We start from the raw sequence: 26,492 nt of genomic DNA, 5'->3' as shown, positions 1-26,492 counted from the left end.
AGAGGTTCCCAAATTTTTTTTCTCATTGACCACTTTCAAAATTTCCCATTTCAAAAAAAAGATTTCCCAAAACTCAACAAAATATGTTAGGATTAGTGATGTACTCATAACTATGGAAAATAGCGTTTCGGCTTTTTAAAGAGTGAGAATTGATTGGTTTATTAATTATTTGATTGTGCTCTGAGTGGAAATCAAAAAAGTAAAATTGCCCAATCAAAAAGATTTTTTTTTATTATGTATAAGCAAGCCTTAGCTGCAATCACGTCTGATCGTATGGTGGTACGTACGTACTGAGCCATGGTGGAATGCGCTTACCTGGAAGATACCCATATAAGTGATGGTGGGAAAACTGGAAAGTGATTCCATTAACTTTTTTTTTTTTAACATTTACTTACAGCACAAGAGACCAATCAATTTATTTAGAAAACTCCCCATTCAGTATGAAACTACTATGAAACCAGATAAGATATTGTTACAATCGTTTTTGAAACTGCAATCAAAAATTTGCTATTTTCTGAATCATCTCCATAAATACGCTTTGCACTTTTGTCACCATCCCATTACTCGGAAACATTGTGGGAGTGGGTACGACTACGACAATAGTCCAGACGACAATCAAACGCATGACCTCTCAGTATTGAGTCCGACTCCTTTTTGTAGATATACCATATTCATGCTTCTATACGATAATGATAACATAAAAATAAAATTTTAAAAAACCCCCGAGGGTCATGAAATTATTAATTACACTCTCGATCAAGTCATCAATATTCCCTTTCAGTGCGCTTTCACTTGAGACCCCACTCGAGTATATTTGCCGTGTTTGAGTTATTCTTTCCCACTTTAACCCCCGGAGAACTTTTAAACGGCTCAACCGGTTTTCATCAAACTTGTCTAAGAACACTTGCACGTAAATCATCTTTCATACAAAATAAACTAAATTGAAATCGCTTCATCCGTTCGGGAGCTATGGTGCCACAGACAGACTGATAGACAGACACGTCTTATAACACCCCTCTTTTTGCGTCAGGGGTTAAAAATAGAATATAACTCTTCAATGAACAGCAGCAGTGTTAAAGTTTTTGCTTTTAGTTAAACATGACCGTAGTATGTACCTTTAGAGTTTTAATCTCTCAACTACTTTGCATACAAAAGTGCTCATAAAGTTAGCAAACACTTAATATTGGAATGCTAATAGGCTAGCTGTACGAGTAGGTAGGTCATAGACACTGAAACACGTATAAACATAGAACAGGTAAACAATAACTTCCTCGCGGCTAGGTCGCCTGTTCAGGTCATTTTTGTGTGCGAAACAAGGGCAATGCCAATTTCAGGGTCCACTTAGTCAGTTTACTGTTAGTTGGTAAGGTGTCACCTCACTGTATGGCAACAAACAATGCGGTGACATTGGCGGGAAGAAAGGAAGATACGTTACCCGCATAGTAATTGAGTGACTTTGCGACTGAGCATCACGGAACCACGTACCATGTCCGTCGTACTGAGCTACATTGACCAAATTGATAGCGTTTCTTTTAACCATCAGTTCATCGCTTGTATCTTTCGAATATAGGTGTATCTATAGTTCGTATGTAGGTGTTTATTATCGTATATGTTTTTTTATAGATACCTTGTTTATGGTTGATTAAACTCCGTATATAAATAAGTTAATATTTCAGACATTGCGTTTGTGTTTAGTTAAATCATTTAATTAAATAAAGTGTAAGTAGAAGCTCTACTTACACTTTCTATCGGTTATTATAACAAATAATATTCTGTTCCGTAAAAAATGATACTTTAGTACCTTTAATTAAAAACTCTGAATAAAAGGAAAACCAAGTAATGAAAAATGCACAGCTATCAAAACTAAAAATATCATTTTTGACATTTACGATAGATTCACAAAAAAATCAAACAATCATACTAAATTGTAGATAAAATTGCGACTTATTTACATTCAATAAATTTGTGCAGCAAATTAGATCCTTATAAAACTATAAGGGCAAAACAAGTGTAAACATAAAAGATGGCAATAAAGTTTTGACTTTGAATGAATTGATTTAGCATTCCTAATGATATCAATTTGTTATAATAAAACTTAATTTATGAATACAATATATGTTATGATCGTTATTGATCACGTTTTAAATACAACAAATGTGTTTACAATAAAAAGCCACTTTAGATTAACAACCAAAATAATTACACAGTTGTAAATTAAAGTGTACCAATCCAAAGATTTTCCTGCATTCTTATAAAAGGTCAATTATATTTATTGCATGTATTACATGATCCGTCTTTCAATATTACATATAATATTTATTATAAGGTACATACCTTACTCTTATAAAACTGTTGTACACATATTTTGTTGAATATATACTTCTCATCAAAAACCTCGAAAAAGTACTGTTCAGACGGACTCTCTCATTTTTTTTGTTCAGAAGTATATTGGGCTAAACTTTAAACAAACTTAAAGAAAAGTTCTTAATAAATTCTCAAAATATACACTGTTTCAATAATTTATTCATGCTTGATATACTATATATCTATTCATGCTTGATTAACTTACCTTCTAGTTGTTTCCATGTTTTCATATCTTCGGGAATAGCGAGACAAAAATCACTTATGATGTCTAATAAAATAATGGAAAACATTACTCCTTATACCTTTTGTTCTATGTTGTCAATTGATTTAAGAAAAATTCCAGTCGCACAATTTATCTCACCGATAAAATTTAATTCGTATTCCGTGCCTATGTATCCATCATAGTGTGCCGCGGTTAAGTATCGAAGAAAATGATTTCTGTATACGCGTAAACAATAAGTAAGTTTGTATAGTTATAATTGTGCATGTGTGGGGTGGACCTGTCCCAAAATTCCATTGATACATAATACACATACGCGTAGATGCGAGATGCGAAGCTCGATGACACCGAGGTATTAACACTAGGCAACTCGACCGCTTCCCGCTCAGTCGGGCCACTGACGACCAACAATCGGCAACAAGCATCGCAACCAAGCACATACACCATCCCGAATGCGGTTATTTCGCCAAAAATATAACACATGTAAGTTGAAGCAAAATTAATTTCAATATATTTTTTTTATTTAACTTAAATTACAACTAGAGATTTTTCATAAAAAAAAAAATTAATTAAAATTCTTTAATTATATTTCAGATATCGATTAGGAAGTATTTTGTTGAAGTGCTTCCCCGTAATGGGGCGCGAATTAATTATTTGGGTAAGTGTTACATATCTAAGTTACAGTTTAAATTCTTATTATAGCTTGTTTTGCAACGTAATTTTACAAAATAATAACATTATTTATATATTTAATTATTTAAACTAAATCCCACAATCAAATTAATTATTTGAGATCCGTTTTAACATTTTTGTATACTTTTCTACCGTTTTATTTTAATTTATTGACATAAAACTTGTATCACAACCACTTGAAAGCGGACAAAATAATCGTAGCTGTGCTCGCGTTGAAGTCTTTTATTCAACATTTTTTTTATCAAAAATTAGAGGCTTTTTTCATTACCTATGATCCTATATTTATAAAATACGCATAACAAAATAAAATATATGCTAACCTAGTTTACTTAAAATTATGATTTGTCCGACTGACATAATTAACACCGATATTAATATAAAAATAATTAGATTAGCGATTGTCGATTAATAGCCTTAGCAATTATAATCTAGAGCACGTAATCAGTATTAGCAAAAATTTTAATGTTATAGGTCTATTAACATAGATTTTTAATTGTTTTCAATAGTATTGAAAAGCAGGATATCGGAATGATATTTTCAGCTCAAGAAAATTCAATTTATTATCTAAATATTACCTGCGAGTTGCTCGCTAATGTATTGTTATTTAATTTTATACCAAATAATAATACATAAATATTAATTTTCCATTTTTTGGGTAAATATTTTTTCTAGATAAAACACATCTTGCCTTTAATTGTACATCTCACAAGGTGCAAAATTTCACAAAGACCAACTAAGCTGAGGCGTAAAAACTTAGCAAACAAATATTCACATTTATAGTACTTATTACAAAGGATTTAATAAACGTTGACGCAGGTGCATGTATGTATTTCAAGCCATACTGGTATATGACTGTATAATAAGACATACTGTTCTGTCAGATTAGGACGATAAAGTAAAGAAAGATAAAAGAAAGAACAAGAAAATGAACAAAATATACAAATATTTTTTCCGAATCAAAATACCGCTGATATTTTTATTGCTTTTTAAAACATAATAAAGTCTACATCAAAATCGTATCATCATTTTCAAAATCGCAGACAGCCACTTTTTTTAGTCGTAGACACAGCTCCTAGTTTATTGAGTGCGGGTAATGAAAATCTATTAATGACATATCTTCGTTACAGTACTTGTATGAGCTTAATTGCCGAAAGCTTTAAATGTCAGTACCTAAATAATAATTTAGGCTCCATGCGACATTAGATACAGACCGTCATAAAAAACTTGTCGATTTTATCTGTCTGATTCTGTCTGTAGGTATATTTGAGATGCAACAGGCTCATAAAATATAAAAGTTTACAACAAGGAACGCAATAAAAAATTAAAGGCTAAAAAAGTTGATAGAACTTAATAATAAAATTGATCATTCCCATTTAAGCTTTTTGACAGATTCCTACCTAAACTTTTAAAAAATTTATCGCTTTAAAATGTCAACAAAGCAAACGAATGCGGAAATGGTATCTATTTTTTTGATATAGACATTTTATCCGTGATATTTTCTTTTTTATATACCAACAACTTTTATGCTCTAATAAAGATACGAGTACCTATTATTAAAATGTACTACAATATTAGATTTAAGAGACTATCTAGCTCTAAGCTCTCTAAACAATTAACCTTAGTTACTACATACGGCTAAGAGACTTTTTACTTTATCTATAGGTTTAGATTGACTTTAAAATCACGAGGAGCTTTGAATAAAAAATAATGCAATGAAATTTTTTCGGCAAGTCTATACTAAATTATAAAGAGGAAAGATTTGATTGCTTGTTTACATTGAATAGGCCCTGAAACTACTGAACCGATTTGAATAATCCTTTTACTATTGGAAAGCTACACTATCCCCGAGTGCTATATTTTAACGGTATTTCTACGGGTACGGGAACTACGCGGAACTATCGCGTGGCATCTGGTACCCTCTGTAAAGGCATGTACACCTCCTAGTTACGTGAGAGTAACTCCATAATTCCTTTTAGCTACCATTTTTTTACCAGTAAGGCCGTGATAGCCCAGTGGATATGACCTCTGCCTCCAATTCCGGAGGGTGTGGGTTCGAATCCGGTCCAGGGCATGCACCTCCAACTTTTTCAGTTGTGTGCATTTTAAGAAATTAAATATCACGTGTCTCAATCGGTGAAGGAAAACATCGTGAGGAAACCTGCATACCGGAGAATTATCTTAATTCTCTGCGTGTGTGAAGTCTGCCAATCCGCATTGGGCCAGCGTGGTGGACTATTGGCCTTACCCCTCTCATTCTGAGAGGAGACTCGAGCTCAGCAGTGAGCCGAATATGGGTTGATGACGACGACCATTTTTTTATTATTCTATTAAATCTTTAAATACCAAATGGATGGAATACTTCGGTTGTTCACGATAATTAAAACGAAGTAGTACGATGCAAGTCGCAATAATTTGAATCAACTAGGTTCCTCCTAAACATTAGCTCCATGAAGCAAAGTAATATGTAGATTAAGTATTTTTTGTGCCTTAAAATGTCAGTGCGAACTAATGATACGTTAATTTCATTAATGATAAGTAACCTAATTGGATATAGATTATTTCAATATTCTGTGGCTATTTTTAAAAATCACAGACAGTCTGAAATATGTATTCATTTAATTATTCTAAGTTTAATCTTTCTCATTAAAATTGGAGTGTGTTTGGACGTTCCAATGGCTCATTTTATATGCGTATCATAAATGGGTGCATATTGGCTCGTACGACCGCACTCGTAACATTTGTCGGGCAGTAGGACGAATGCTTTTGTTTTGTACAGGCTAATAAATCAATATGAATGTAAGGTGTAAAGTTTAATCTCTTTATAACATACTCGTAAATATCAAACCCATTTGAATGTGTGGGAAGGTTGATTTTGTATTATTTATTAACAAATCAAAGTTATTTGACGTAAAATCAAGTGAAATGGATCTAAAATAAATAAAGGGTTTTGTTCTTCTTGTATTCTTGGTATATTATAATTAAGTACATATTCAGTGTAGTAGTAGACAGTAGAAGTATTTATCGTCGGTAATCTACTAGAGTACTGTGGATTTACGTTGTATTTTTATAAACTAGATTCACAGTACTAGGAGACTATCAACGATGCAGGGATTTCACCCGGATGAAGGGATTTTAGTGCTAGATCTATTGGGGATACAGAGATAAAATATAGCCTATTTTACTCACTGACAATGTAGATTTCCATTAGTGAAAGAATTTTTTAAACCGCTGTGTGTTTTAAGCGTGAAAGTGCAACAAACAAAAAAATCTATGATTAACGGGATCGATTATTTTTTGGATAATTTAAACAAATCAACCTGGCTTTCAAATCCATCAATGTTTCATAAAATTTTGTTAAAAACCTAATCAAGCTGAAAATGATTATTTAATGTTTTTGTAATCTTACAATTAATGTGACTATTTCACATCCCAATACCTTTTAAATCAAAAGACATTTATTGCAAATTCAGGTTACAGACCGATTTTACTGAAATAAAAGCCAAATTCCGCCTTTTAGCTGACAATAACAAAACAAAAAAAAATAAAAGTTAATTTGACAAAAGCTAGTAAACCAGACAGTCAGCCTACATGATGTGTAGGTTGTTCATAGCCTTGATAATAAGACAGCAAAATCAATCATTAATACAATAGGCCTTATTTCTTCTAACATTTAAATTCCGTTTCAGTGCCCAATCAATAAAATTACATATCTAGATCGTCTAAATGTATCTATTTTTTTTATTTCTTGGAAAACATTTGTATGGATAATGGAGTAAAAAGATAATATGGCATATTTTACCACGTCAATAATTTTGAACCCATATTAGTCCACCGCGCTGACCCAATGAGGATTGGCAGACTTCACACACATAGAGAATTAATAAAATTCTCAGGTATGCTGTTTTCTTCGAGATGTTTATCCTTCAGCGTTTTAGACACGTGATATTTATTTTCCTAAAATGCCCATAACTGAACAGTTAGAGGTGCATGCCCCAGACCAGATTCGAGCCTACGCTCTCCGATACGAAGGTAGAGATCATATCCACTGGGCTAACACGGCTCACTATTCAATGTAATCCGAGTACGTAATCTATGTCATCCTATGCATCGCCGATCTGAAGGGTGCCAGTTTACAGGCAAAAAAGGCTGAACACAATTGCTCAGGTTGACAGGCGCAAAACGTTGCATTGCATGTGTTCTTGGAATGTCGTTTTAAAAGTTCGTCTACAACAGACAAGACTAGCCCTCGCCCCGCGGATTCACCTGCGTAGTTCCCGTTCCCGTGAGAATACGGGGATAAAATAATTTTCAAAATCAGTTCTGTAGATCTTATTACCCCCTACAACACCGAAACTTCACATCTTTATAATATTACTAGCAGACGCCCAGCGATTTCACCCGCGTAGTTACAGTTCCCGTGGAAATATATAGCCTTCCTGAAATAACTTTTCAAATCGGACCAGTAGTTCCCAAGATTAGCGCGTTCAAGCAAGCAAACAAACGAACAAACTCTTCAGTGTTATTATATTAGTATAGACAACTATTACCACAAAAATAATTTATTAGAACAATTAGGTTACAAAGCACGTTGCTACTGTTAGCGTTTTACTTTATTATATTGAAACTTTTAAATACAAAGTCGTTTTCTGATATGTGTCAGTGTTCATTCCGTTCACGCACTTGACAAGGACACTCTCAGGACAACGCTTGTTCCATACTCGTGTTTGTTTTGTTTGTCCTTACGAAGTATTTATAAATATCATGACAATGGTTCTTAAATAATCACGAGGATCACAGTAGGTACATATTTCACCTACATATTTCAATAGCAATATAGCTTATTAATTTTCTAGATATGTTCTAGACAAATGCATTATAGGTCCAGTGGTTAGCATATGTCGCTGCAAATCACTATCGAATCCTAGGTTGAACCTGAATATTAAACTTTTCTTTCTCCCATGCAAGAAATTATTCGTAAAAATGCATAGTCCGTAGTCGAGAAGCCTTTCTTTCTCAAAATTGCGGTTGGTTTAGCTTTAGAGTCATAAACTCTAAAGCTAAAGGCCCCTGTACCCAAGTGGCACGTCGATTCTCTTTATACTTTATATTGTATTATAGTAGAAAAATGTATGGGAATGACATTTGCTATCGATAGGTCACGTGATCAAGATCTGTCATTCCCATACATTTTTCTACTTTTCGAAGCGTTTGCGATCGTAGAAAGAGAATCGACGTGCCACTTGGCTACAGGGGCCACATTGGTGCAGCGTGGTGGTTTATAGGCTTCATATATGAGTACCCTGCCCTGTATGGATCACCACGATATTTTAAATTGCATTAACGTTTAAATTTAATGTAAAAGCTTTTAAACATACCTACAAGTAATAACTTACTCGTAGTATGTACCTGTATATTACCGAGTCATTATTTTTTATTCGATGACAAATTTACGAATAACGGTGATCTCACCTGATGGTAGGTGACGATGTACTTTTAAAAAGTCAGCTAACTAAGTAGGTAGTTTTGACAGTTTTTTGAACCCTAATCGGTTTTGTCCGGCATCGATAACAATGCGAATTCAAGGGAGGTTTATATTAAGACGTAGATAATAGATATGTAGACTTGGTTCATCTGCATTGGGCTCGCGTAGTTGACTAATTGGCCTAACCCCTATCATTCTGACAGGAGACTCGAGCTCAGCAGTGAGCCGAATATGGGTTGATAATGATGATGATAATGATGATAACTTTTATAATGTTTTTGTTAACTATTTATAAACTTTGAATATTATCTATCATATTATATGTCTATATGTATGTTTATTTTGTTTATTGTTTATTTTGCACACATTTTATCAACATATTGCATTTTCGGATTCATTTGCATAAATTTACAACATAAAACCATTTCATAAATTTCCAAGGGGATTTTAAAAGAATAAAAAGTCTTTTGTCCTAATCGTTAGGAGATGTCACTCGAAAATAGGTGCCATGGTCTGGTTCTGATGACGATGACCCCAAAACGACTTTGACTACCTGCCGATGGTGCTTGTATGCAAATCGTGTTTTCCAAACGAGACGTGTCAACGTACCTACTAGCTCGTTTGCCAGTTATTTATTGGATCACGACCCGACGTTAGGCGAAAAACCGAAATTAGATTTTTTGTTACACATTAATCGAATTTATTACTTTAATCGGAACAGCACCGAAGGCTTTGAACGATATCGTGTACCGTTCGTTATAAATATTTAATAGTTTTTGTACAAAAAAAGCTCAATTTATTCGATTACGTTTGGCAGAAAACATCTTTATGTCGGACGTAATCTGGGCGGCAGAGCTTTATCTATTAAGTCTTATTATGATTTATGATCACTTACAAAGTTTTGATGTCATGTGACCTTATCTATTTCGAAGTGATCCATCATAGTAAATCAGATTTAGTCATGTTAACTAAGTAGCTTTAAATCGGTATAATTATAATTAAGATCGATTGTTAGATTAGGATAGATAGGTCCAAAGACTTGATAGGTAAATAGGTTACGCCCCTTTATTGAAAAAAATACCAACAAACATTTTAAAGAGAAATCTCTTGGGATGTGGGATGGTAGTACTCAGGAGCACATAAGTCGTTGTTCGGTCCTGTAAATGAAAACTTAAGGTAACTTTGTTGTGGGTGTAATCTTCGGTTGGCTAAAATCTTTCAAATATAATCAACAGTATGGTAGATAAGTGGCAATGGGCGATGTACATAGTTTGAAGAGCCGATGGACGTTGAGGTCCTAAGGTGCAGAAATGGCGACCCCGTACTAGAAACCAGGTTAACTGACGACATCAAGCGAGTCGCAGGGATTCCTTGGATGCAGGCGGCTCAGGATCATGATGTTTGAAAATCCCTGCAAAGGCCTATGTCCTGCATGGACGTCCATCGGCTGATATGATGATGATGGTAGACAATCTATCTACTTACTACTTAAATACTTTATTGTTGTGTATCTAAATAAATAAAGCTCCACTCGAGATGTAAAACCATGTCATTGCGATTCTGCAGTATCATGAAAAAAAAAATTGATCTGAAATCATATTTATAATACATGTTGTATAACTGTATATCTTCTGTTTTCTGGTTCTGATTTTGTTGTTTATAGTTATTAATGGTCATTGACATGTTCTTCGAAATTTGAGAATAAATAAACTTTCGTGAACCCGCCTCAAGTGTTGATCTTGGTCTTCACTCTATCTTGTTATGTAAATTACGCAAAGATAGTTTTATATTTACTTAATTGTCAGTTCAGTGACCGAAGCCACCACCCACACTGCTCACATTAAATACACCACGAAAAAATCGTCAATAATACTAAAATCCAATTGTTCAATCAGTTGTAGAGAAAAAAGTTACACTATCATTCTAGCCTAACTAATGAACTCCTTCATTAAAGAATTCAACTCGACTTTGTATAACTGTGGTTTGGTAAAATCCTCACATTAAACTAAATGTCCTGATGTATTCCACACCTACTCTTATTGTTAACATCTGAATACAGAGCAGAGCTTTTTATAGGGTCAACAACCGCCGAGGCTTTGTTCGACAAGTCGATTATTTATCCGAAACCTGATAGATACCTATAAATGTTGTTATCAACATTTACAAGTGTTTCGCATATGTAACGATTTAATATAAAGAATATACTGTTATTTATGTATAATTTCGTTTTTTTTTCCAGTTTGTGGCGTTGTGGGTAAGCTCCACGGCGTCGCCCCGTTATCCCGACGAGAGTCCTTTCGCTCGAAGTGCTATAGAAACAGTTCCAGACCATGATCCTATTGCACCACCAATACGGTCTTCGGTGGAGAGTATACCACTAAGGTTAGTATTTTTATATCAAATATATAAATAGAAATTAAAACGTATATAGACCGTTTTAGAAAAACGGATTACCACATATATACCATATCTTTTATTGTACTAGAAATCATCTCATCATCATCATCTCGTACACGATGGGATAATGCTGAATTTCGTACACAACGCGAGATTTTGACGACCTCTCTACAGTGGTGGTGGCTTTGGTTTCGATAGAGAAGTTCTCGGTTTTATACCCAACTTCAGCCAACATTAAGCTCAGCCCCTGTAGCCAAGTGGCAAGTCGATTCTCTTTCTACAATCGCCAACGCTTCGACAACTAGAAAAATGTACGGGAATGACATTTGCTATCGACAGTTCACGTGATGAAGACCCGTCATTCCCATACATTTTTTTAGAATCGATGTGCCACTTTGGACTAGTGCTGGTTTGGACTAGTGTTAGGCCTCAATCTTGGTCATCCGAACAGCATAAATATTTAGCGTTTAGCGTTCCGGTATGATAAACTTCAGGTGATATCGCAGTCAAGGGCTAAATTGTCGTTAAATGAAAAAAAAACTTAATTCAAGGCGCATCACTAGTCAAAGAGATTAATTTTTTTAATGCTGACATAAAGGATATTTACTACAAAAAGGACGCAGGAATGTTTAATATTTTATGATAAGTACTAACATAAATTCCATGAAAACGGCAGCATCTTATGTCTGCTATTTTTTTTTAGTCTGTCAAAACGATAATAAGAAGCGTTATTTTTCTTATAACTTATTTTGATCCTACGTTTATCGTTTTAATGATAATTATTTAAAAAAAGTAATTACAACTGACTTAAACGGGTACTTAAAAGGGAAAAATAACATTACAATATTTTTACCAACTGATCACTTTGAAGGAGATTGAATTAATAACCTTTTCTCTGTTGTACGTTTGAAAATAAGTATGTAATTGTTTATCTTTATCTCTCCACAGGTCGGGTTATGAAGAGGGAGTTGGAAGGCTTCCTTTGAGGGATGCTGTGGAAAAGAGACTGATCCCTGTTTTAGATCGTGAATACATTTATAAATATTTGAAGGTACTCCTTATGATTTTAAATTACCTGTAATTAAAAACCAACAATTTTTTCCAATACTTTACATAAGTGCACACTATTTTACATATATTATGACTGTCTGTAACACCATACAGAAAGGGTTTACAACTCAGCTTGTAACCGTATATGACCTCTGCCTCCGATTCCGGAGGGTGTGGGTTCGAATCCGGTCTGGGGCATGCACCTCCAACTTTGCGGTTGTGTGCATTTTAAGAAATTAAATATCACGTGTCTCAAACGGTGAAGGAAAACATCGTGAGGAAACCTGCATACCAAAGAATTTTCTTAATTCTCTGCGTGTGTGAAGTCTGCCAATCCGCATTGGGCCAGCGTGGTGGACTACTGGCCTAACCCCTCTCATTCTGGGAGGAAACTCGAGCTCAGCAGTGAGCCAAATATGGGTTGATAACGATGATGTAACCGTTCATTGCAAAAAAGCAATACCCAGTGCTGATTTTCAGCTATTAAAATTTAAAAAAAATACTTAAAATGAATCAAAATCAAAGCAGATAAATAGATAAACTAAACTATTTCAGAATGCCGGTGATGTTGAAAGTGTAGACGAAATAAATACATACTATGGAGCTGCGAATCACTATAACAAGTAAGTACCTACTGACACAATACCACAAAGTATAGACCTAGTTTTCTCTCTGTTTAATCTGCTTTTCTATGATAAAATAGGCTCAAGCTGTAATCGTATGATTACGGCTAGACTGCGAGCCGCATCTATTTTATCCATAAAATCAGATTAGTGGTACCTAAGGTCATATGGACATTCCTCACTTTAGCCGTACGAATTAGAAACGTACTCGTAGATAGAGAAGCAAAACGTTTGATAATTATTTTAAGATACGTTAGATTACGGTGTCTGTGTTTCTTGAACGTAACACACACACTCTCGCTTCAAGTAATTTAGTCATTTGCAACTTTATGTGTTCAGAACTTGTAATTGACTTACGCACGCATTAGTAAATAGGTACTTAACTAATCAGCCATTCCGTAGTTTCGCACAAACACATATATTAACTTATGTGATTAATAAGTATAATTTTATTTTCAGCGACTCGAAGACTGTTGATAGACTGCAACACGGAAATGCGAATCTCCAAAGTAAGAGAATATTAATTTAGTGAAATTCCTAATTACCTCTATATATTATAGTAAGTTTAACTTATCAAACAAAATTTCAGACGAAATTTCTTGGTAAAGGCATGATTTTTTCTTTTAATACTTGTAAATTCGGTAGTGATACAGAAGATGAACTTAAAACTATTTCGTTTTTCAGTAGACCCCCAATCCGTTAAACTATAATTTTGGCTAATGAATTCCTAATTTTAAGTTATATTTTTGTTTTATTTATATGTATTGGGCTAAAGGGTGTGGATTTTCATCCTACTCCTATCAAGTTACCCCTTTTCCATCTTAGATTGCATCACCACTTACCATCAGATGAGATTTTCAAGGGCTAACTTGTAAAAAAATTAAAAAATATATTATTTGACTTGCCATTGGTTCAGTAGTAAGCCTTTGTGGTTCATATCCTGGGTCGGGCTATGAGTTACTGAGTTTTTCTTTTTTTCTTTCTTCCAAAAAAAATTCAGTTAAACCTCAGCCTGTATTTAAGAAGTTGGTGACGTGTTACATCCCCGTGCCTCGGAGTGCACGTTATGTCGTCAGTCACGGTGATCATCAACATATGATAGTTGTCGTTAATAAATTTACATTATCAAATTAAGCCCGCCAACCCGCTTAGGAACAGCGTGGTGCATTTATCCTCCGTATATTCTCTCCTATAAGGAGGTCCTGAAAGAGGTCATTAAAATAGACTGATAATTATGACTTTGTATAATTTCTTGTTTTAAAATGTAACTTTACTACTAGCATTGGTCAACGACCCGAACTCGCGACGCCTGGTGGTATGCTACGTGGAGTCCTGGGCGGCGTACCGCGCACCACCGCTTGCGTTTACCGCCGGGCTGGTGCCGAAGTCTTGCACACACTTGCACTATGCTTTCGCTGTACTGGACCCCCACACCTACGCCGTCATACCAGCTAATGAAGACTATGATGTCATCAAAGGTAACTACAATTTTTTATTTTATCCGACGATCGACCGAAAACCGACGAATCCAACAATATCACCCAGATTTGACGGTAAATTCTGTATGTAAATCCACTCCAAAACCGGAGCTTTCTCATGAAATGTTGACCGCTTGGATTTAGCAGATGTCACAGAAAATAGCCAAATAGTAAATTATTCACTAATTATAGTGAACTTTAAGAAACACCTGCTTCTAATCAACAGTAAAAGTGGATAAAGAAGCAGATCGCTTATCTTGATATTAAGCGAAAATCTCCAGTCTCCTAATATAAGAGATGTAGACGAGAAACCGCCCAAGGATATAAGAGCGCAGCTTATGTGCTTTATGTTCTGTGAAATTGGCAATAACAAAACCACACTTCGCAGGACCTGTTTTTTAAGCAGTGGAGTATGGCTTAGGCGTGGGTGTGTAATTTCTGTAACTACACCGACTGCCATACCTTTCCAGATCAAAACAAAGCCATGGCGCTTGGTGCCGTAAATGAAAATTTGCTAATTATGAATGAAAATATACCTAGGTGCATTTGAAAACAAAAGGTTAACATACTTTTTAAATTTTAGGTGGATACCGCATCGCCACAGGCCTCAAGAGACGTATCCCAGGCCTTCGCGTGATCATAAGTGTAGGCGGCGAAGGCACTGAACGTTTGTTTAGTGAAATGGTACAAGAGCCGTACAGACGAAACACATTTATCGACAGCGCTGTCCAATTTCTCCAAGACCATGACTTCGACGGACTTGATCTTCATTGGGTATACGCAGGTACATAAACTCTTGTATTATTATGCTGAATTATGTAAGCAAACACGTAGCAACTAATATTAATTGCTATTTTATTACAGGCGACAAAGATGAACGAGAAAAAGAACTCTTAACTACTCTTCTTTACGAGCTCCGTGAAAAGTTTTCATCATACGGGTATCTCCTATCTACCGTATTGCCACCTTTCAGGTGAGAGACATTTTTAAACAAAATTGTAATCTAGAATTGTTTAATATTACTGTTCATTCTTCATCTTCTGTTAGTGCCATCTCCTATCGGAGCACAGAACAGAAACGCTAAAGCTAACGCTTTTGGAGGTTAGCAATCATTAAGACTAATTTAACTCTTTGTTTTCCCTTTATCTTATTACCTGGATGATAAGCCGGAGAAGGTCAGATATAGAGTTTCGCATTATATGGCCTCAGATATTCGAACTTCCTCCTTTCAATATGCAGAACCTCTGATTTTCCCATTATTTCTTATTATAACCTAAAATAATATGATATAGGTATCAAATAGAAGATGGTTACGACCTCAGTGCGGTTAGCGGAGCTACAGACTACACCATCCTTCAGGCTTGGGACATGAGTCACGTGAAACGCGACGATCTTCCCACCAAAGCGTTACAACACTCTGCATTGCATCGAGACCCTGGTGCATCGGCACGTGATCAACGATTTGATAACATCGTAAGTACTTTTCTTAGTTACTGTTCATCACTCTGGTTTCCAAAAACTACAATTTTACTTGCTCAATATACAGGACACTATAATCTTTTAATTTACTATTGAATTTGATCGCAATTTTCGTGTTCGAAACAGGAATTCATGGTGAAATACGTTCTGCGCCATGGAATGGCTGCTGATAAGCTAGTTTTGGGCATTCCTTTATTCGGACGTAGTTACACATTATCCGCATCAACCTTACCTTCACCTGGTGCCTCGGTTGATGGTTGGGGCGAAGAAGGGCAGTATACACAAACCAAAGGATTGTTAGCTTACTTTGAGGTAACTAGATAATTCTATTATTACTGTATAGAATTAAATTTTTTAAAGCATATTGAGGTTTTTTTTTTATTTTTAGATATGTATGACTAATCGTGAAGGGAAAGGCGCCAGTGCTGTTGATGCACAAGGTAATGCTTATGCCGTTTCTGATAACCAGTGGATAAGTTATGATACTCCGGCAACTGTATTAGAAAAGGTAAATAAATATTTCACAATTTAATATGTCGCTATAATTTATTATGTCCCTATAAATGATTTAATTATTATGTATTTTTAGATGAATTTCATTAAAACTCATAGTTTAGCGGGTGCAGCAGCTTGGGCTATAGATATGGACGACTTCCGAGGTTTATGTGGATCGCCATTCCCGATACTAAGCGTAATATCTACTAGTCTGAATGGTAAAACACTATCTTATACTATTATTTATTTGAATTTAAAATTAAATTGATTAGTGATAAATAAGGTAATTAAATTGTAACAGGTGAAGCAACTCTCACAGACCAATCGTCACTTAAGGTTGGATCTTGTGAGTCGAGTACACCATACTTAGCTTCTGATCAAGAGTCGTGTGCTCACTTCCACTTCTGCTCTGGAGGTATAAGCTTTAGAATGGTCTGTGAAGATGAACGACTTTACGATCCATCTACAGGATTTTGTGGGTAAGCGAATGTCTTATAAAATGATTTTGATATCTCTATTTACAAGGATAATGTTGTTCAGTAAAACTTCTTTACATTCTTCTTTTTTGTTACTTTAAGCTACCAGTAGATGGCGTTCTTAGAGAACTTTGAAACAATCCTTTTTCGTATACTTCAATAATCTGTTGCGATTTTGCGATTGCACCTGAGGCTCATAGATGGCGCCGTTCTTTATTTTAATAAAAGAAGTCTAACTTCATTTGTGTAGTTAAAGGCCATTTCCTTTATAATTTTTTTAATTATTTCAGGCACCAAGATGTGGGAAAATGTATTCCTGGTCAAAGTCTTAGAATTAGTGTCGAAGAAGCTGCCCGTTTTCTATCTCAAGCTTACGAATCCGATTTCGAAGTAAGTCAATATTTTGAAGAACATAACTGCATAATATAGAATAAAAACAATGCATTGGTTCACCAAACTTTGGATGGTTAAAATGCCATTTGATCTTTGATTAACTCTACTTAAAATAAATGTACTAATAATTTTCCACAGTGGAGCAGTGTGGCACAACAAGCTAATCAATACAAGGAGACTGATAGAATAATCACTTCTTATCAAGCTGAAAGAATAGGTAAGTTGAAGAAACTGAACGAAATGCCTAAAAAATTGTTTTAACTATTTACGTTATTTGTAAAAACTGACGATTACGCAATTAATAAAGCACTTGAAAACAATTTCAGATAGAAACAATGACAAACGTGTGGTGTGCTATATGACCAGTTGGGCATTTTATAGACGAGGCCATGGTAAATTTGTTCCCGAGCATATCGACACTAGGCTCTGCACTCACGTAGTATATGCATATGCATCTTTATCGCATGACGATCTGATAGCTAAGGAGTTCGATCCTTGGGCTGACATCACTAACAGTAAGTATATAACTAAATTGCCCTATAATCTGTAATAGCTACTTAAGTACCCGCACATGTATTCTAAAAATGTCATATTAATTTCGACTATTCTTTTCAGATCTTTACGAACGTGTGACATCTCTTAGTGATGTTAAAGTGTTACTTGGTCTTGGAGGATGGACAGATTCCGCTGGCGACAAGTATTCACGCCTGGTTTCTTCCCCCACTGCACGCGCAAAATTCGCAGACAAATTGATTTCCTTCCTGAGTTTGCACAATTTCAAAGGTCTACATTTAGATTGGAACTACCCTGTTTGTTGGCAGAGTAATTGCAAAAAGGGTGCTAAATCCGATAAAGCAAACTATGCCAAATTCGTGCAAGTATGTAATAATTTTATTTTATATAATATAAATGTTAATTTTTCAAGATGCATTTCTAAAGATCTACGACTTTTTGCAGGAACTATCTAAAAAACTACATGCGGCAAATATGGAGCTTGGAATTGCACTTTCGGGGTACAAGGAAGTCATTGATTCAGCTTACGATTTACCGACCATATCCGGTGCAGCCGATTTCATGAGTGCTATGACATACGACTACCATGGCGGTTGGGAACGAACGACTGCGCATCATACGCCGATCACACCTCTGAAGAAGGATGCACTGGCTTATTACTCTATCGTGAGTTGATTTATTTTTATTCAATTTGACTCTCTGATGGAGAGTTACGAGTACATATTTGTACCTTTTGCCGCGGAGACCCTTGGGCAATGGAGTCGCAATGCCAAAAACTGACTGGTGACTGGTGACGAAATGGTCTGGCTCATTTTTTGCGCAAAGGGTCAGCCTGACTGTCCAATGCGGAAATGCAGCCAGTATTCTTGCCACTATTCCACGTAGGCATGTATAGTTATTAAGATAAATTAGTTTAAGTTCCTTATTGTATTTTTTTTCGATAAAAAAAATGATAATAATAAAATTTAGATAATAGAAAAAAATAATACTGAACTACGAGTACTTATATCGTTTAAAATATTACAGGAATACGCAATCAAAGCTTTAATATCAGGAGGTGCCGATCCTAAGAAGCTTCTTCTTGGACTAGCTTTCTATGGTCAGTCGTACAGGCTAGCTGACATGGAAGGAGCAAGTGGCCCAGGATCGCCAGCGGCGGGTCCCGGGGAATCTGGAGAATTTACAAAACAACCAGGAATGTTAGCCTACTACGAAATCTGCTACCGAGGTATGAAAATATTACAAAACAACTAACTAACGTTATAATTTCTATACAATATTCAAAAATTCCAAATTGATTTCAGTTAAAGACTTAAGATGGAAGACAGGTAGACAGGAACAAGCCGGCCCCTACGCATATTCAGATAACCAGTGGGTCGGATATGACGATCCAAAATCTGTGACACAAAAGGTAAATGCCAAAATGCATGCTTTCTTTAAATTCGAAATAAACTGTAATTGTAATAATTTCAAGATTTTTTGAAGACGTATATCTTGAAATTGTCCATAATTGAACATATGCTTTAGGTTGAATGGGCACTTCGGCAAGGATTAGGTGGCGTGACAGCATGGGCGATCGATCTAGACGATTTCAACAACCGTTGCTGCAACGAACCTTCACCTCTGTTGCGGGCTGCAGGTCGAGCTCTTGGGCGATCTGTGCCCCCGCCACCAACCTCCGCGTGTGAACGACCACCAGAGCCCATCACGCCTGCCCCTCCGACTACTACTCCTGCTGAGTCTGATGGTATAGTATCTACATATCTGCTAGACACTACCCCTTGTTCAAACAATCATGTCATTTAATTTCGTATTCGTTGTCATAATATTATTAGCATCACGAAAATACTGCAAGATTTCAATGTTAAACTTATGGTCAATCTATGCTAATATTATAAAGCTGAAGAGTTTGTTTGTTTGTTCGGTTGAACGCGCTAATCTCAGAAACTGGTCCGATTCGAAAAATTCTTTCAGAGTTAGCCCATTTATCGACGAAAACTATATACTGTGGCTATAGGCTATTATCCCCGTACCGCGCGGCGTCAGATAGTAGCTTATAGGCTTGAAATAATATTATACTCATTGGTAAAAATATTTTTAAGGATCCGTGGGTGCAACTACTACTCATCCCGTTAACCATGATCACCATACGTCAACAACATGGCCGGGTTGGAATCCCGCAGCTACTACTCAAAGCACCTCCCAGACTTGGTGGTCACAACCCACTACTACTCCGATGACTACAACGAGTACTACAACTACTCCTCGACCTACCAAACGTCCTACAAGTACAACTACCACGGAACCACCACAAATGGATAACGGTAAGAATCTTTTAACTAATTCAGACGGTAAACGTTATGAGACCATTTATATTCGTTTATTGAAACATTTCAATTTAGGACTACAACAATATTTGTTCATTTTGGATCTTAATGACTTTGTTATTGGTTTTTAACACGCTTATATTAGCTTCACGTGTAACTAACTATGTATGTAAGAAAATCTTGGAATCTTAATTTGACCCACTTCTCGGACTTCGATTAGGATGAAATATTGTACACGCTTACTGCGTTGTTCTGATGACAATACATGACTAGCTAAGAAACATCATTACGAATCCAATATGGCGGCTTCCCCAAGATGGCGGACTGGCTGTTTGAAATCCACCCCCATGATATGGATATCAAATGAAAGGGTTTGCTGTCAGGAATACGAAAAAATAGCCACGTGGCTTAAATTCAATATGGCGGACGTCCAAGATGACGGACAGGTTATTTGATATGCACCCCCATGATATGGGTATCAAGCGTGTTTTTAATTTTTAAAACTATTCATGTTATTACATTACAAATAAAAGTTATCGTATTCAAGAACATACCAAATAAGATTTCGCGACAGGCATCGTAAATAGACATTTTGTCTCTTTATTCAGATGTAGAAGGAGCAGCTTGCATAGCTGGTGAATATGGTGCGGCACCAGGCGACTGTGAGAGCTATTTGCAGTGTGAGGCTGGCCATTGGCGAAAGCACCGCTGTGCCCCCGGCCTACACTGGTCAGCTAAAGCTAACCGATGTGATTGGCCCAGCTTCGCTAAATGCACAGGTAAGTAATATTTGAACAAATTATTCTAAGATCTATTTCCAACCAATAAAATTAAATAGTTAAATTGTTCATTGGTTATTTTTAATACGAAAATATACATTTAAGCCGTGATAGCCCAGAGGATATGACCTCTGCCTCCGATTCCGAAGAGCGTGGGTTCGAATTTGGTCCGGGCATGCGCCTCCAAATTTGCAGTTTTGTACATTTTAAGAAATTAAATATCACGTGTCTCAAACGGTGAAGGAAAAACATCGTGAGGTAACCTGAGTCCTGAATACCTGAAAACTTTCTTAATTCTCTGCGTGTGTGAAGTCTGCCAATCTGCATTGGGCCAGCTATTGGCCTCAGCTATTGGCTATTGGCCTAACCCCTCTCGTTCCGAGAGGAGACTCGAGTTCAGCAGAGAGCCGAATATGGGTTGATAATGATACATTTAAATTTTTATAATCAAATTATGGCAAATACTCAAAATTAATTATTTTACTTTAAACAGTTTTATCAGTCTTAATATTTTTGTTTTAGTATCCTCGAGTAGCGGATCAAGTACAACGACCACGACTTTAGCGCCCATGACAACACGCCCACCACCTAGACCCATCACTACGACATCTACGACTACAACAACCACTACTACTACTACCGCTAGACCCACTTCTACTACAACTACTACTATGGTTCCTATTCAAGGTATACATATTAATTATAGATTAAGTTAAGTGATCATAAACTTTGAAAGTCCTCGTTGGAGTGTCATGAAGTCCTGATATCGAGTCTTGAATTGAATTTTGAAAAATTGGGCTTTTCTTTCTTCCAAAGAAATTTTCACTAGTTAAATTCAGTTCAACCTGGAGTTGGACTGTTGGAGGTGTCACATATATACTAAATATTATAACGCTGAAGAGTTTGTTCGTTTGTTTGAACGCGCTAATCTCAGGAACTACTGGTCCGATTCAAAAAAATATTTCAGTGTTAGATAGCCCATTTATCGAGGAAGGCTATAGGCTATATATTATCTCCGTATTTCTACGGGAACCACGCGGGTGAAACCGCGCGACGTCAAATTAAGCATAAAATGAGCTTTCATTTGACATATTAGACAACTAAATAACTGATGAGGGTATATAAATAATAAAACTCATCGGTTTATATCTGGCAACTCCTGTACCTTTTTAAATTCTTTTGGGTATATTATTTTAACCATGTCTACGATTTATTTTTGATTTACTTTTTATATTATTATATATTTACATTATTCGAAGTCGATTGAAGAAATTTAATAAAAAATGTTATCATTAATAGGCCGTAATTTAACTAGGCAACCTATGTACAATATGTCAATGTGAATATTTTCTATCATTTATTTCTCATCTCAAATGAATAACAGATGAGGGTATCTATTTCTTATTCCGGATCTCGTACTATAATAATCGTTATAGAATATAGAGTCAAACAGTATCCCAGCATATGTATTGGAGCAGCGTCGTTAGCAAGAAGTTAACAGTTAAATGGTAACAAAAATATTATATTTGAAGGGGCACAGATCTACAATAAATTACCATCTGATATAATAGAAGCAATTAAAATTTCATTTATCGAATAACATGTCATTGTAACACATGCCGCATCCAGTAAGCTCTAATCTTTGTTTTGTTAAAACTAGGCGAGTATTCTACGTAACAAACATGTAATTTAAAAACTACCCGCATTTTTTAGCAATTATTTATTTGGAATTTTTGTCTTTAGAATTTAAGTCAAATTAGTATAATTATTACCTTAGTGAGTTAATTGTATTTCTCATATAAGCGAATTTAATGTAATTCTTTGAGAAAATAAAGATCTTAAACCAGAAGTTTATTGGAAGAGTAATAAATAAAAAATGCATTGAAAATTTTACAGATGAAACGGACGCTTCTGAGTCTGAGGGTCAGCCATGCAACGGACAAGACTACCACGAAGTGCTGGGTGATTGCACCGCGTATCTACACTGTGACGGATCTGTCTGGCGTTTGCAACATTGTGCGCCGGGACTACACTGGAGCGCTGCACAGAAGCACTGCGATTGGCCGCGATATGCTAAGTGTGGAAGTAAGTTTATTATTTTATTCCTTTATTCTTCACAGTGCCCGTCACAAGATATTGTGTTTGTGAAGTTAGCAACAAATGACTGCGCAATGAATCTATAACGGTACAAACGGCGCTGGCGGGGAGTGTTCGCGTCTGTGCGAAATCGCATACGGATGCCGTAGCTAACTTCACAAACATAAAGATCCGTGGCGAGCACTGTAAACAAACACAATGTAGAATGTTTATCAACAAAGAAATTTAAAATGAGGGTATAAATTAATCACTACTCATGTTACACCTAATAATAATTTTAATTTAGTTGTTTTTAAAATAAAGATAATTAATTAAATTAATAAGAGTCGTTTGGATAATATTTTATAAAAAAAAAAAACAATGCATAATTTTAAAGAAATTTGGTCTGAAATGATATGAATTTTCCACCTTCATTATAATTTGTTTGTTGATAAGCATTCCACATCCAGTTTGGCTTTAGTATAGATGCTTTATAAGTGTAATCAAATAGTTTACCTAATTTTGTGAGAAATTTGTGAATACCTAAGTTAAACAAAAATCTTGTTTCAGCGACACAACAAAAGCCAACCACTGCAGCTGCTACTAGGCCCTCTCGACCACCACCAAGACCTACAAGGCCACCAACAACCACAACAACAACAACAAGTGTGTTCACATCTAAACCTAAAAGATTATAAATAAATTTTGGTTATGGTATAGGAACACTGTTAACGAATTCCTTGAAATGTTTTAATACCAACAAAATTTAAACTTATTAACATTTTTGACATTCACCCTTTTTTAGTAATCATCATCATCATCATCATCATCATCATCATCATCATCATCATCAACATCATAATCATCATCATCATCATCATTAACAGCCCATGGACGTCCACTGATGGATGTAGGTCTACGTAGGACGTACACCGCGGTTTCAATTTTTAGTAATAATACGGACGCCCGGGAAATCAATGTAAACTTTCAACCCCTATTTCACCTCCTTCTATGTGTACATATATCGCACATGTTATGTATAAAAAAAATTGACCACTAATCATTTTACAAAAATATGAGTCAAATCATGAACGATTTCAGCATATAAAAAAAATCAACCCTATTTAACCCTTTTCTATATTTTGAAAAACTTGAATTACTATTAATTATCGATTATATAATATTATGCCCTCAAACAAAAAAAAAACAAAATATCTTCAATGTACAGAATTTGACCAATTATTTAAGTATGTATTAGATGGCACACCGGTTAGGCAGATTCTGTATGAGCCACACTGATATATATGGCAATTTAGAATTTTTAACGATTCTTTCATCAAATTCATAAATGATTTATCGTGCCATCACTTATTTATTGAATTGTTTTTCAGCCACTGCAAGCAATCGACCCTTGGAAGGTGGCGTGTGTGGAGCTCAAGACGTTCATGCTTCGGCTTCTACTTGTGACTCATACTTGCTCTGTGTTAGCGGACAGTGGAGAAAGCAGTTGTGTCCACCTGGACTACATTGGGACAAACGCACCAATCGCTGCGACTGGGTCGAATTCGCTATGTGCGAAGGTAAATGTCGCCCACAACATAAGTTTTACGACAAGACTTACGACAAGACAAGGCAAAATTTACCTAAACTTCAGCTAAATGAAAAACTATTTATTTGTCTATGCTAAAATTATAAAGAGGAAAGATCAGATTGTTTGTTTGCACTGAATAGGCTTTGAAACTTATGTAACGATTTGAAAACAATTTCCCCAATGGGAAACTACATCAGAAACTAGCTGCTAATTACATTTTATCCATGTATTCCAAATGCAATCAGTATTACGTGAATGAAACCGCAGGGGTTCTGTTATTATTATTTTTTTAAATCACACATCTCTACTTCAACTTCAAAATTAGCAGAAGCTACGTACAATTTTGCATTATTCAATTTTCAGTGAGACGTCCAGAAACGACTACGAAACGACCATTCCAGACTCTGTTGACGACAAGTGTCACTAAGAGGCCAACTACTGCTCGGACGACGACAAGGAAACCTACCACACTTTCCGGACAATATCAAGTACCGACAGTAAGTTCCAATTGTAATTCTTTTGGCATTCATTATTATTAATTCGTTTCTCTTAACCTAACTTGAAAATAATCGCAATGATTACAAAGTCTTTGACTATCTTGGAATTTGAAAATACTACACAAACTGTATATATAAAAAAGTAATATGTTTAAATTGTTTCCCCAAAAATTAACTTCACTTTTGTTATCACCAGAACTGTTTAACCGGCACATACCACGGGCATCCACGTTGTGAGAAATTTTACGTCTGTGTGAACGGCGCTCTCATCGCTCAAAGCTGTGCGCCAGGTCTCGTATGGAACCAAAAGAACTCTCAGTGTGACTTCCCCAGAGCTAGCTCCTGTACTGACAGGAGACAAGTCACCTCTTCCACTGGAGAAATCAAGCCAAGCGCTGTACAATTAGTAGAAGAAAAACCAAGTAAGTAATACAATACAAGTATACATAACAGAACTTAAGAGAAATATAAGAAATCAATCGAAACAATGCTAACTAATGTATTCATAACTTTCAGTGTACTGTGAAAGCGGACAGTATGCCCAGGATCCTAGTGATTGTACCCGGTATTTGCATTGTTTATTCGGCAAATTTGAAGAGTTTGCATGCAGCGCTGGCTTACATTGGAACCAGGTAATATTTTCAATTTATATCTAGAATCCAATCACATAACAAAATTAGAGGCAAAAGTATCAACTCTTCAGTTACAACATGTAATATAATTTTCGTTGTCACAGGAAAAACAAATTTGCGATTGGCCGAGTAGCGCTTCATGCAAGATTAATAAAGTTACAACAACGACCACGACCACGACAACTATTACAACAATTCAACCCGTACATATGGATCCCGAAACCATTGAACTACCAGCACCTTCTAAACCAATCATAGATGTGGTGGATTCTAGTACTAAACCTGAACTTCTGAACAGTAAGATAAATTACACATTCTATTTTATTGTTTTAATGCTATTTCAAATCTAAAATTTACATGCGTTTATTTTTCTTTTGTAGCACGATACAAGCTGGTATGCTATTACACGAATTGGTCATGGTATCGACCTGGTCTAGGCAAATTCACTCCGGAAGATATGGATCCCTCCATTTGTACACACATTGTATATGGATTTGCTGTTTTGGGTGACGATGGCCTTATTAAGGCACACGATCCTTGGGCAGATACTGAAAACCGTTCGTATATTTTGAATATCTATTTCGAAAATGTATAAATTTAACAATGTAAAATTTTCGTTAAACATGTTTTACTTATACAGGTTTCTACGAAAGGGTTGTGGAATTTAAAAAGTATGGGGCCAAAGTCACCCTTGCTATAGGTGGATGGAAAGACTCAGTTGGAGACAAATACTCTAAATTAGTTAATAATCCTCAAGCTCGTGCCAGATTTATTTCGCATACTCTTCAGTTTATAGAAAGTTATAATTTCGATGGACTTGATTTGGATTGGGAGTACCCTAAGTGTTGGCAGGTAAATTTATTATTGTAACTGAAATTCTCACATTACCAATTTTTAAATATATATACTAATAATAACCGCTTTGTA

General features: G+C 35.6%; 1 protein-coding gene across 1 annotated transcript in view; it reads left to right on the top strand.

Annotated features, from left to right (window-relative positions):
- Positions 1 to 2,917: 2,917 nt before the first annotated feature.
- The window catches only part of LOC112050109 (probable chitinase 10), a 30,654-nt gene continuing 7,079 nt past the window's right edge, over positions 2,918 to 26,492 (top strand). Inside the window, exons 1-34 of the mRNA XM_024088261.2 lie at positions 2,918 to 3,067; positions 3,179 to 3,242; positions 10,999 to 11,141; positions 12,105 to 12,207; positions 12,762 to 12,829; positions 13,289 to 13,338; positions 14,110 to 14,307; positions 14,891 to 15,091; positions 15,172 to 15,280; positions 15,600 to 15,780; positions 15,913 to 16,098; positions 16,175 to 16,294; positions 16,376 to 16,499; positions 16,583 to 16,760; positions 17,048 to 17,147; positions 17,289 to 17,367; positions 17,477 to 17,665; positions 17,766 to 18,028; positions 18,108 to 18,329; positions 18,690 to 18,891; positions 18,968 to 19,074; positions 19,191 to 19,410; positions 19,766 to 19,987; positions 20,599 to 20,769; positions 21,292 to 21,456; positions 22,666 to 22,854; positions 23,416 to 23,511; positions 24,237 to 24,425; positions 24,800 to 24,933; positions 25,130 to 25,355; positions 25,450 to 25,565; positions 25,670 to 25,862; positions 25,946 to 26,122; positions 26,206 to 26,417. Of these exons, the coding sequence (XP_023944029.2) occupies positions 3,219 to 3,242; positions 10,999 to 11,141; positions 12,105 to 12,207; positions 12,762 to 12,829; positions 13,289 to 13,338; positions 14,110 to 14,307; positions 14,891 to 15,091; positions 15,172 to 15,280; positions 15,600 to 15,780; positions 15,913 to 16,098; positions 16,175 to 16,294; positions 16,376 to 16,499; positions 16,583 to 16,760; positions 17,048 to 17,147; positions 17,289 to 17,367; positions 17,477 to 17,665; positions 17,766 to 18,028; positions 18,108 to 18,329; positions 18,690 to 18,891; positions 18,968 to 19,074; positions 19,191 to 19,410; positions 19,766 to 19,987; positions 20,599 to 20,769; positions 21,292 to 21,456; positions 22,666 to 22,854; positions 23,416 to 23,511; positions 24,237 to 24,425; positions 24,800 to 24,933; positions 25,130 to 25,355; positions 25,450 to 25,565; positions 25,670 to 25,862; positions 25,946 to 26,122; positions 26,206 to 26,417 (5,157 nt within the window). The 5' untranslated portion in view covers positions 2,918 to 3,067; positions 3,179 to 3,218. The remainder of the gene's footprint in view (positions 3,068 to 3,178; positions 3,243 to 10,998; positions 11,142 to 12,104; positions 12,208 to 12,761; positions 12,830 to 13,288; positions 13,339 to 14,109; positions 14,308 to 14,890; positions 15,092 to 15,171; positions 15,281 to 15,599; positions 15,781 to 15,912; positions 16,099 to 16,174; positions 16,295 to 16,375; positions 16,500 to 16,582; positions 16,761 to 17,047; positions 17,148 to 17,288; positions 17,368 to 17,476; positions 17,666 to 17,765; positions 18,029 to 18,107; positions 18,330 to 18,689; positions 18,892 to 18,967; positions 19,075 to 19,190; positions 19,411 to 19,765; positions 19,988 to 20,598; positions 20,770 to 21,291; positions 21,457 to 22,665; positions 22,855 to 23,415; positions 23,512 to 24,236; positions 24,426 to 24,799; positions 24,934 to 25,129; positions 25,356 to 25,449; positions 25,566 to 25,669; positions 25,863 to 25,945; positions 26,123 to 26,205; positions 26,418 to 26,492) is intronic.

The sequence above is a fragment of the Bicyclus anynana genome, chromosome 5 (assembly GCF_947172395.1).
Source record: "Bicyclus anynana chromosome 5, ilBicAnyn1.1, whole genome shotgun sequence".
Lineage (NCBI taxonomy): Eukaryota > Metazoa > Arthropoda > Insecta > Lepidoptera > Nymphalidae > Bicyclus > Bicyclus anynana.
Note: the sequence above shows the minus strand (reverse complement) of the source record. Positions and strands in the feature narration are given on the sequence as shown.